This window comes from Purpureocillium lilacinum (assembly GCF_023168085.1).
Source record: "Purpureocillium lilacinum CBS 284.36 DNA, scaffold_2, whole genome shotgun sequence".
Taxonomy (NCBI): domain Eukaryota; kingdom Fungi; phylum Ascomycota; class Sordariomycetes; order Hypocreales; family Ophiocordycipitaceae; genus Purpureocillium; species Purpureocillium lilacinum.
Window position 1 is genome coordinate 1,451,257 of NW_027072112.1, and position 11,257 is coordinate 1,462,513.

The 11,257-nt window shown below is 61.7% G+C and overlaps 3 protein-coding genes across 3 annotated transcripts; 2 read left to right on the forward strand and 1 right to left on the reverse strand.

The window, feature by feature from the left end:
• Positions 1-358: 358 nt before the first annotated feature.
• On the forward strand, positions 359-778 carry PLICBS_002255 (uncharacterized protein; the record flags this gene model as incomplete). The annotated part of the gene is made up of 4 exons (XM_018321891.1): positions 359-371; positions 431-466; positions 538-653; positions 725-778. The coding sequence occupies 4 exons, from the start codon at positions 359-361 to the stop codon at positions 776-778; spliced, it is 219 nt and encodes a 72-aa protein (XP_018179371.1).
• A 1,367-nt stretch (positions 779-2,145) lies between these two features.
• PLICBS_002256 (mRNA splicing protein prp18) lies at positions 2,146-3,262 on the forward strand (the record flags this gene model as incomplete). The annotated part of the gene is made up of 2 exons (XM_018321893.2): positions 2,146-2,862; positions 2,939-3,262. The coding sequence occupies 2 exons, from the start codon at positions 2,146-2,148 to the stop codon at positions 3,260-3,262; spliced, it is 1,041 nt and encodes a 346-aa protein (XP_018179373.2).
• Positions 3,263-4,519: 1,257 nt separating this feature from the next.
• Positions 4,520-6,216, reverse strand: PLICBS_002257 (uncharacterized protein; the record flags this gene model as incomplete). Its single annotated transcript, XM_018321894.2, has 4 exons — positions 4,520-4,768; positions 4,831-5,610; positions 5,676-5,956; positions 6,021-6,216. 4 exons carry the CDS (start codon positions 6,214-6,216, stop codon positions 4,520-4,522), a joined length of 1,506 nt encoding a protein of 501 aa, XP_018179374.2.
• Between the last annotated feature and the right edge of the window lie 5,041 nt (positions 6,217-11,257).

The window sequence follows — 11,257 nt, forward strand, 5'->3', positions numbered from 1 at the left end:
TGGTATCGTGGTCCCTTATGGCTGCTCAATCCCAGCCATGCTGATCTCATGTGGAAAGAGCGTCTAGTCAAGAACGCCCGAAGCTGAGAGAAAATACATGATTACGACAATCATGAATCCCATGAACAGAATATGAGCACGAAGTCAATCTTAGAATTACATATTCCTACGTGATCCACGCTCATTCTCCATGAGCCGGAGCTTCAGGGTAACCAGAGCGGCACCCAGAACCAGCCAATAGCAGGGCGCCGAATTCATTAGGTAATCACCATCTCGACTTCTGTCGAAGCCATCCCGCCCATCGCGACTTCGAGTCTCCAGAAGCATCATCCAAGCCGCCAGCCGCACAACCGTCAAGATGGCGCACCTCAGTACGTCCAATTGGCACCCCGAGACCCTTCGCTTTCAATTGCTGACAGGACCTCCGCAGACGTCAAGCCGGACCCGGCGCTGCTGAAGCTGCAGGGTGCGTGACATCCATCCGCGGACAGCCCTCCCCCGACGCAGGACACTCCGAATTCTAACGCACCAGCGCAGCGATGACCAAGAACCGCCACCACTTCTTCCGATGGACGCCGAGAACCGCGAGATTGACCTTCATCTACGTCGCCGTCATCCCCGCCATCTGCGGGTACATTGCGTACAAGACGGACGTGAGTGGACCACCTGGTGACGGCAGGACCGGCCTGCGCGAATCCACGGACTGGGTGCTGACAACATTTAGGGCCTCTGGGATCTGCGTGCGAAGCGAAGGGGCGACACCGCCTACGAGAAATAGAGGGCCACTTGGAGGACCGGTCGGGCGTGTAAGCTCTGTACATATCACAAGATGCGCTGGGAGGGAATAAAGGCGACCGTCCTCGCAGGGGCTGGTCAGAAGAATCAACATTGTTGAAACATGCTACATGGCTTCCTTTTGCCTGGGTATATTGCGCCGGGTGTACACTCTGCGCCTTGCGGATCCTCCAAAAGATGACCGAACCGGATCACCAACGCCCGCCACGGCCACCTCGACCCGAGGGCGCGTCCGGTAATGATTCCCCTCGCCTCCATTCGCCCATGGGAAACGAGGCGCCGAGTCCATCCCTTCGCCCCCCCCTGCCACCACGACCACCACCGCGGCCAAATCCGTTCTCCCGGCCAAGGAATCCCCCGCGCTGCCCCCGGTTGTCTCTCACTGTCGGCGCAATGGGCCTCGCGTTCGACGCTGGCGCAACGGCACCGTCTGACAGTGGCGGAAGCACGGCGCAAGATACGTAGTCCCCTACCACAAACCGCGCATCGCTTAATGTGCGGCCAATTTCATGGTCTTGTCTGGCCGATGTGTCGCCCAGCTCTGAGGTCTCCGACCCGGGGAGTCCCTGTCCCAGGACGATGCTGCCGAGATCCTTCACTGCAAACCGCGGCACCGCATTGGGCCCAGTCCCAATGTTGCGCAGGTCCGGGTACACGAGCTGGAAGGCTAACCTCGTCCCGACGGCGGGATATGGCAGGGCAGACGGCCTGGCGGCGGCGAGCTCCATGGCCAGCTCGCTAAGGGTGCATTGCGGCCACGTGTAGACGGAAATGTGAGGTGGCAAGGATGGCGATGCAAATTCCTCGGGCATGTAACACGACTCGTCAGTATGCTACGGAACGGTGGTGCCGCCGAGGGCCAGCGAGGACGTGGGGGAGCTACCGATGGAATGCGCCTGTGCGGTAGAATAGCTGGACGAGAAACGGCGCGGGCGGATCGCGCTCGTCCTCCGAGGCGGTAGACATGGCGGCGGAAGTGTGTACCAGGCGACTTGTGAATATATTGTACCCTCGTGAGGAAATGTAGTCTCTCGGTAATGCCTGTGAAAATCGTCTCGGTTCGTGAGCTGTCAAGCATATGTTGGACTCGCACTGAAGCGGCGTGAGATGCGCCTGCCAAGGTGGGCAGAGCAGTTTCTCCGGTAAATATCCGCAATCGATAGCCCGCGAGGCAACATCATCACCTACAGTCCTACACCACCAACCTTGACAGTCACCATCACCATCCAACACACGAAAAACCACGCCGTAACCTCTCGTTGCATTGATACGAAGACCTATTAGGCGGGCAAACGGCCAATCCGAACCATACCCACCACAGCGCCGCCTGCGAGGCACCCCGACGCCACCATGGACTTCGCAGCCCTTATGAACAAGGAGCTTGCCAAGTCCAAGAAGCCCGCCGACGATGGCAAAAAGTTCCTGAAGCGCTCCGACGTCGAGGCCGAGCGCAAGGCCGCCTACATAGCCGAGCAAAAGGCCATCGAGGCCGAGCGCGAGGCCAAGGCCGCCGCGAAGCGCAAGCGTGAGGAGGACGCCGCGGCCGAGAGCGCCGCCCGCGAGGAGAAGCGCCGCCGCCTGGCCGAGGAGTCGCGGCGGCGGCGCGAGGAGCAGGAGGCGGAGGAGGAGCGCGCGCGGAGGAAGCGCCTCGGCCTGCCGGAGCTGGTCAAGGCGACGAGCGAGGACGTCGAGGAGGGCGTCGGCGGCGCGCCCGGCGACATCCCCGACGAGGAGCTGCTGGACAAGCTGCGCGAGATTGGGCACCCGGCGAGGCTGTTCGCGGAGACACACGCGGCGCGGCTGCGGCGGTACAGGAAGCTCACTACGGTGGTCACCAACGGACCGATACCGACGACGCTCCAGCTGGTCGAGGCAAAGGACATGAAGGTCGATGGCTCGGTGCCGCAGGACAAGGAAGGGCGCAAGTGGCTGTTTAGGCAGCTTGCGAGCTACTTTACCATGGTCCTGGCGGAGTACCAGCGGGCGATGGAGGAGGAGAAGCAGGAAACGACGGCTAGTAAGACGGCCTACAGCGCCATGGTGCAGACGAGAGAAAACATGAAGCCGGTACGTTTACATAGCCACCCCCCGCAAAGCAGGTCGCATCGCACGGTCCAGCGCAAGAAGCTAACAAGCCCGATAGCTGTTCCGAAAGTTCGAGGCCGGAGACCTCGACGACTCGCTCATCGAGCCCATCGTCGAGATCGTCAAGGCCCTCCAGGAGCGCCGCTATGTCGACGCCAACAACGGCTACCTGCGCCTGAGCATCGGCAAGGCGGCGTGGCCCATCGGCGTGACCATGGTGGGCATCCACGAGCGCAGCGCGCGCGAGAAGCTCCACGACGGCGCAAAGGGCCATGTCATGGGCGACGAGGTCACGCGCAAGTTCCTGCAGAGCATCAAGCGCTGCCTCACCTTTTCGCAGGTCCGCTGGCCGCCCGAGGACCTGAGACAGCTGATGGGTTGATGAGGGTGGCTGTTTCTGTTTCATGGGGACGGTGCCGTACGATCGGGGCTGTGCCTGCTTGCCTGCCGGCCCCCTCGCTTGGTTGCTCGCGCGCGCCGCGCCCCCCGCCTTCCTTGTTCCGGGTGCGGACGGGAGCTGCCGTTGGACGTCGCAATGGGGAGCCAGAAGGAGGCGCAGCAGCGACGGTGAAGCATCAGGACGGCCTCGACCGCGGTGGAGCAGATCCGTTCCCTGCTTTGCGAGACCAGAGCGCTGTGGTATGATGTAGACACGAGCGCGAGAGAGAACGGCGCCGTACGGGAGGTACGCACCCATCGCAAGGGCCAGGACATGACGGCCGGCCAAAGGCAGCGGACGCTGAGATGAGCCAGCGAGCAACGGGTCGACAGGACGCGCGACATGAATGATACCCCAGGCTGGAAAATTGACGTTCAACTCAACTCCCTGCACATGCGCCAAGTACCTGGTCCACTACACTTTATTCCCCAGGTACTGTGCTGTTGTCCTCACCGGAGAACGCATCGAGGAAAGGGCGTCTGTCGTCGTCATCGTCATCTCACCAAAATCCCCGCATGCGGGGCCGAGCACAGATCGTGAAAAGAAACGAAGCAAACCACCCACTACTAACCCATGCGGCAAAGAAGAATACCGTGGGGGGAGGGCGGCTCCAAGCGAAGGGGGGCTTGGAGGAAGCTCCTCGATTGGCCTCGCGACACGACACAATCTCACGAAACATAATCTCACGAGTCCTGTATTGTAAACTACAGTAGATTACCTACAGAGCCTATCTTGACCTTTTGCTCTTGGTGCCCATCTGGCACGCGCGCGGGGGGGAGTTACCCCAAAAGAGGCATCTCGGGCCGTTGGTTTCAAGAACAGAAAGACAGAAAATGGCAGTTGCTTTGCTACAGTATCTATGCTGTGTGTCCTTGTGAATGCGCCACCGCCAAAATGCAACGCGTCTGGATGCCGTGATAACCGGGCCCCTGAACACCCGGGTCTAGCGTGCCGAGCAAGCGGGCTGCGGCTGTCGCTCTAGGCCCGCCCGTCTGGGGTCTCCTCGCTGCGAAACGCATGCATTCCTGCTCTAAGCCTCCGCAACTGACGACGATGCACGTTTGGGCAGACTCCGTATCCACCACTCCGTCAAATGTACTGTGAGACTGCAACCGTGGTCCGTAGCCAAGTTGCCGGTTCGTCATTTCGTGAAATGAGGTTTCAGGGTCGACCAGTTCCCAGTCGCCCGAGCGCCCCCCGTCAACCCCGGCCCTCGACGGGGCCTGCGCCAGCCGAGGCGAGGCTCCGGCTCTCTTCAAACCAGGACTCATCGTGGCTGATTCCAGGCGCTATGTCGTGCGACCGCTTTGCGGGAACAACCTCGAGGCCGGCGCTCACGAGGCTGATGCGCCGGAGACGCTCCTTGGCCTCTTTCTCGTACTCGCGGGCTGCCTTGAGAGCCTCGGCTTGCATCTCGGTGCGCGCATCAGGGCGAACAGCAATCACAAGCTATTTGGCCTCATTAGTCGCATATTCCAACTAGCTGGTACCACACGAGAACAGCGACATACCTTTTCCTTGCTGTCAATGCGCGCATTGAGCTTTCCGCCGCGAATCATCTCGACGAGCTCTGCCTCGATGGACTGGCCCGGCTTGCCAAAAGCAGCCTCCAAGCTCTCAATGGTGGCGCAGGAAAAGGGAACAAGGTACTGTTGGATGCATTTGCTCCGGATGAGGGCGAAAAGTGCCGGGACGTGCTTGTGAAGGTGAATGTCGAGCAGGTACTCGGAGCGCGCGGATTCCAGTATCGACAAGCAGCTGGAATATCGGCCGTTGACAAAGTGGCTGAGGGCCTTGCGGAGGTGCGGCTCTGCTTCAAAAAGAGGCCGGAACATGTAGCAATTGAGGCAGTTCTTCTGTAGTTGCTCCCTGTCCAGGCTGGCCAGGGCCGTCAGGCTGCCATAGGTGACGATGTCGCTGGGTGTCGCGAGGCTTGAGATGAGGCTGGGCTTCGCAAGGATCTCATTTGGCACATTGAGAAACCGGGCTGTAGCCTCGGCGTAGTTACCCAAGCCTAGCCATGCAAGCCCTGAAATGGTCTGGATATATGCAAACGCGTCAAGGTCGGTAGCAGGGTCGAGCCCTGAGCCCGGCAGACTAGTAACCTTTCCGATGTTTGTCAAGACCATGTGCCAGTCCTTGCGTTCGAGGGAGACATTGGCGAGACGCTGGCCACAGTCTATGATGTGCCTGGTGGTGCTAACGTCTTGGCGCATCCGTGAATAGTAGTCAGAGGCGGCCTCGAGCCTTCCAATGTTCTCGAAGTGTTGGCCAAGGTCTTCGTTGCCCATCTGCCCGGCACAAAGTTAGCGATGCTGACCTGGGGAAAGATGTGTTTGGGGTTCATAGTCCATACCCTGATGCTCTCCTTGATCAGATTGTTCTTGTAGCCCTTGAGCTCTGCCTCGAGGCGCGCCGTCTCGGCCTTGTTTGCCGCCTCCATGCGGTCTATCCAGGCCTCGTCACGCTGGGCCTCGGGCTCGTCTGGGGCGGCTCGCCGGATGCATTCCCAAGCTTCCTTATAGCGGGAAACGTCCGAGCCCTTCTTGGCCTCGCTGACGGCTGCTTTGAGAGCCTCGACGCATAGTGGGATGCATGTCTTGCCGATGAAGAGAAGTCGCTCGAACCGGGTTCGGCCTGCGGCAAAGAAGACATGGTCAGAGCTGTAGACACGGCCAGCGTACGGGCAACGGCAACGTACCTCTGTAATTCTGGATGTAGAGATCGAGATCGAGCTTTGGCTGATCTGGGTTGGCCTGAATTAGCGGGACTACTCGAGCACACCGAGCTTGGATGTGCTCTGCTGCTGAGGTGGGCGGCTCGGCACCTTTGACGATGACGCCGTCGTCGCCGTTTTCCTTGGCGACAAAGGCCCAGACCGATTCCGAGGCAGCCATGAGCAGCCGGGCTCGATGCGGAATGGCGTCGAGCGTGTAGAGATTCAGATAGCAGCTATGGTGTGGGTGGCGGGAGAGGACGAGGCTGCGAGGCAGGTGAAGCTGCGCGGCACCCGATGTTGCTGGAGCTGCGAGGTTCACCTCAGCCTTGCGCAGGTGGGATCGGCTTCTGGAGTCCAGGCGGCGGGAGGAGGGGCAAACGGGGCGCGATGGCGGGGTCGAGCCGACGGGACGCCAATGGCCAGCGGGGCAGGGGCAGCCCGTCCGCTGGGCTCAAGCTCTACCAAGCCCGCTTCAGGGCTGTTCAGTGCTGGCGCTCCATGCCCGCTGGCGGGGCGGTGGCCGTCCCGCCCGCCAAGCCGGTGAGCTGCAGGTGAGCCAGGTGAACGGAGGTGAGGTTCGCAGCTTGAGCCTCTCACGGGCCCCGGAAAGCATTCAATGACAGTTTCGCGGCGCAGGAACCCTCCCGTGCTGGGGCTTGGGCCAAGTCTGGGCTTGGGCATACGTAGCAACGTCCGTGGCCGCTTACACCAGCAGCTCGACCCTTGTTTGCGGCAGCCACAAATGGCATGGCCAGCTCGCCAGCAGTCCATGCTGCAGGTCTTTACTGGGAGATCTGGATGTTCTACTGAATCCCCGTGTGCACATTATCTTGTCGGGTGATGCGTATCGGGAGCTCTTGATTCAACCCACGGATTGGACGGCGGTGAGCCACGAGCCAGCACGGAAAGCAATCTGGTGAGACCCGAGAGATAACAAGAGGACCGCCAGGTCTCCTTTCCGCGACACATAGGTATTCGTACAGTTCGCACTGCCCCTGCCATATCTTGGCCCATGCCACGCGCATGCAAGCCGGCGTCGTGCAGTGCGACACGACCGAGCTGCCCCCAGCCCGTCCCAGGGTGGGAAGGCATCGGCCGATGAGCCGTGGAGACTTGTCGGCGTCTGGGCCCGGTAAACACGGCTCCGTCGTGCGACCGACCGGGACCGGAGGCGGCATGGCGACAGGCTGAAGAGACGAGAACGACGCGGGAGCCGACGTCAACCGCCGTGACCGTCGAGAACAAGCCCCATGCTACTAGGTAGTTGGCCCGAGGTGTGACGTAGGGGGCTGCTCACGACGACTTCGTGAAGACGACATGGACAGGTGGCAGGTGGAGCAGAAGAGCATCGAGAACATTTCGAACATGGGCGCCTTCAAAGGCCAGTCTTACTTGTGGCATGTCGTGGCTGGGCGTCGTTGGGGACAGGAAACTAAGCGTCAATGCAGACAGGACTAGCCATGCGGACAGGCCCCGTCGGCAGGGGGTGGCAGGTTCCGGTTGCCGAAGCGCGAGGGCAACCAGCCGACCAATTGAGGCGCTGCATGTTGAGGAATCAAAAGAAGCGTTGCAAGTCCCGTCTGCAAAGGCATTTCTTTTTTCTGCCCCAGCGCTGAAGCGTGGTGGCCTCGGGGTTCGTGCTCGGAGCATGCTCGGGGCAGCCTCGCTGTCGAGTCTGTCTGGGCGAGTCTGACAGGATGGCGTCGGTCCCCCGGCTGTGCCGCCATCCTCGTCTAAACGGCTGACCGTCAGGACTGGATGTCGGGATGACGAAAGTCCATGGATTGGACGGGACAGGGCGAGAATAGCAGCGACGGGACAATGCAACCTTGATCAGTGCCGAAACGAAACGCTGCACGTCAAACCCCCCTCATGATGTCAACTGGGAAGAAACTCGTCTGGCTCCCGAATGACAAGTGCTTGGCGGCGGCACGGTGATGCAATGCCCCGGTGGGTGCCCTCCCTGGCCATCGGACCCTGCGCCGAGGGACCGGTACGGGCTCCCTATATTGCAGACTCCCCTGTGTTGGGGTGAGTTTGACTCCAGATGTCCAGGTTCTAGCAAGATTTAGGCAGCATGTCATCCAATGTTGATTAGGTTACAGGTCGAGGTGTGAACTGTATTATTCTTAGCAGTCGTGGATCAGGCGGCCCGTTCTTCCCAGAGCGCCGGGGAATCCACTGGGCAGCCAGCACGGAGGGGCACTGCCCTGCACACGCCTGGAGTTCCAGGTATTGACGTGTGTAACGTACGTGCTGTACCTACCTAGTAGGTACCCTATATGGAGGTCGGTAGGGCAAAACCACCTGCCACGTTTTCTCGCACAACACTGCTGCTTGCCCGAGCCTGATCCAACCGTGCATGCCGCGTCGATCATCGCCAGCCCAGGTCCGCCGCCGCGGTCCTGCGTATCAGCATTCGTTCCATTCGTCTAGATCACCGCCGTCGATATGGGAGGACGGGGGCCACCCACCTCGAGCGCGAATGCAGCACCACCAGCACCCCCAGCCCGTGGCCTGTGCTGGTCCCGTCCCGTCCGTCCAGCCCCGGTGCGACTGTCGTTCGTTCGTGGCACATCCACCAACCCGTCCATCCCCCCCTCCCGTCAGCCCCGAGCTGCCTCAACCGGCAAGGACACCAGTCTCTGGCGCGCGAATTGTCGGCGCCGGTTCGGATCCGCAGTGCCCGTCCTGCCGTCCTCGCCGCCGGTCCTCGTTCGCCCCAGTGCGTCCCGCCGCCCCGTGCTGGCTGGCCTCTCCCCAGTCCCGGTCGTGCAGGCCCCCTCGCTCACACCACGCTTGACGCCACCTTCTCGACGGGGCCCCCTTTCGACCTGCGAGACTCGCACCATGCTCGGCCGTTCTTCTGACGATGCTTTGAGGGAGTTTGCGTTGTAGGTTTTCCGGGGGGGTGAGGGCCCTCAGCCGCCGCCTGTGGATTGGGCATGGCTGGCATGGCTGGCATCCACGGTCCCCCTTTTTTTTCCTCTCTCGCCCGCGAGACACAGCGCGTCCGGGCTTCTGCACAGCCTCCGTCCCCGTAACGGGTGCGCTTCGACTCCATCCGCCGGCCGCGAGCACCTGGTCCCGTCCAATGAGGTCGACGATGCGTCGCCTGGCCCGGCATCGAGTGCCGTCTCCATGGGCCCGGCCGCGTAAAGCACGGCTACGTAACTCGACGTTCGGCGATGCAGCGCGGAAAACGAGGTACCTGATACGGTACCATTGAACTGATGTCAAGCCACGCTGACCCTTTGAACCCGCACTCCTGGCGGAGTAGAGTCTCTCTCTACGAACTCCTTACAGATGCGTCGACGTCGTTTCCTTGGCAGGCCACTGAACATCGGGCTCACCGACAGATCCTGCTGGGGTCTTTGTGACGATGCCGGTCCCGCCCGTTTCATCCACGAAGCAAACAAACCCCGGCGGATGCTACTGCGGAGGCAGAGGCTCGCCTGCCGGTCGGGACCGGATGGAGTTGTTGTAATGCTTCAATGTATGAATGTGTCTGACGGCTAAAAGCTGACTGCTTGTGCGGCCATGGTTCGTTGTGGCGTGCGAGCACAACCGATCGGAAATCCTCCGACTTCCGCCCGCGGTGACGCAGCATCGCTGGTCCAAAACCGCCAGCTGAAGACCGACGGTCTTTGGCCTGCGCGTGCGCGGCAATACAGTAATACGGTGCAGCACCGACGTCAACGCTCTGTGGACGGCACGGGATGGTGGGACCTGGGGGCTCGCTGGTCATGGCCTCTATGGTGACCACCTCAGCTATCTGAATCGTACCGTGCGCAAGCCGCATGCACAGAAGCTACATCCAACGACGGTGCTACCAGCTTCTAAGACGGGCGACCCAGGTGCCGTTGAGCCGCGTTCGTTGCAAGGTTGTTTGGCAGGCACTACGTAGGTGGTACCTCCACGCGACACTGCGACTCGAGACGATTCCATCGCCACATGCCGAGCTGTGAGATAGGAGACTCCGGATCGCTGCCGTACGATTGGGGCATGGAGCAAACCCGGAGGCCCTCGTCGGGCCACCCGCGGAACCTCAGCCCACCTCGACTCGACTCGACGCTGAGAGGCCCTCGAGGTTCCCGTCGCGTGCAATGGCAATGGAACCCTGCCGGCCCCGGGTCAGGTAACCCACCCGCCTGGAGCCGGGCCAGCCAGTGCCAGGCTTGTCAGGGGACTGCAGTGCAGTGCGGTGCGGTCGGTGGTGGCCGGCTTGGGGTGCGCTGACGAAACACGCCCGGCGCCAACACCCAGCTGGCCGTTTGAGTTTTTGGGATTTTGCCCTGGGTGCAGTCCGCTGCGTGGCGTCAGGTACCGCCGGTTCCTTGATGCTCGCTAGGAGGGAAGGGTACCTCTAGCATCAAGGTAAGGTTGAGTTGAGAAGCGCGACCGCTGCGTCGTCGACCTGCCTGCAGTACGAGCTCCAGGCCGTTGTTGGATGCCCTGAAGTCCAAGGCCCTCGCTCTCATTCGGGGCAGAGCACAGCTTGCAGCGCCTTGGTACTGCATACAGCGCCTGCAGCGTCAATTGTGCGGCACAGTAGGTACCTCGACTGCGAACCTTGACAGCCTCCACCGCTGCGCGTCCCAGCAGTTGCAGCGAGCACGCAGGAAAGCAAGCAAGCAGACTGGGCCGACGGGACGCGCAACGATACGGACTGCATCAAGCCCTCCATTTGCCTGCCCGCCAGCCAGCGGCCGAGCAACCGTCCATTCGCTGACGCCGTCGCCGGGCCTAGTGGCTTTAGCAGGGCACGCCTGGGTTAGCGGCAAGGCCACCTGCGATTTAGTGGAGCGCGCCTCATCAGCAGCCCGCAGCCCGGGCGCCCCTCCCCCCCGAACCACCATCCTCCATTTTGCCCACTTCCAGGTTCCATGCCCGCCCGCGTTGCGTTCTCGCACTGGCAGGCTCGAGTTGGAACGGCTGCAGTGGCCGCCGTCCACTCTCACTGGCCCTTTTGCCCGCCACGGCACTGGGCGCCTCGAGGCCCGCCCCAGGTGGCTCCCGTCTGAGGAGGACGTCGCTCTCTTTCTCTGTCGCTCGTTCCCACAGTCGTCTCTCGCGCACTCGCTCCACGCCCGCATCTCACCCTGCCGCTGCGGTCTCCCCCCCCCCAGCCCGGCCCAGCCCAGCCCAGCCCGCCCAGCCGTCCCCCCCCGTCGTCTCTCTCACTCGTCCGCTCACTCGCTCGCTCATCAACCCAGGCG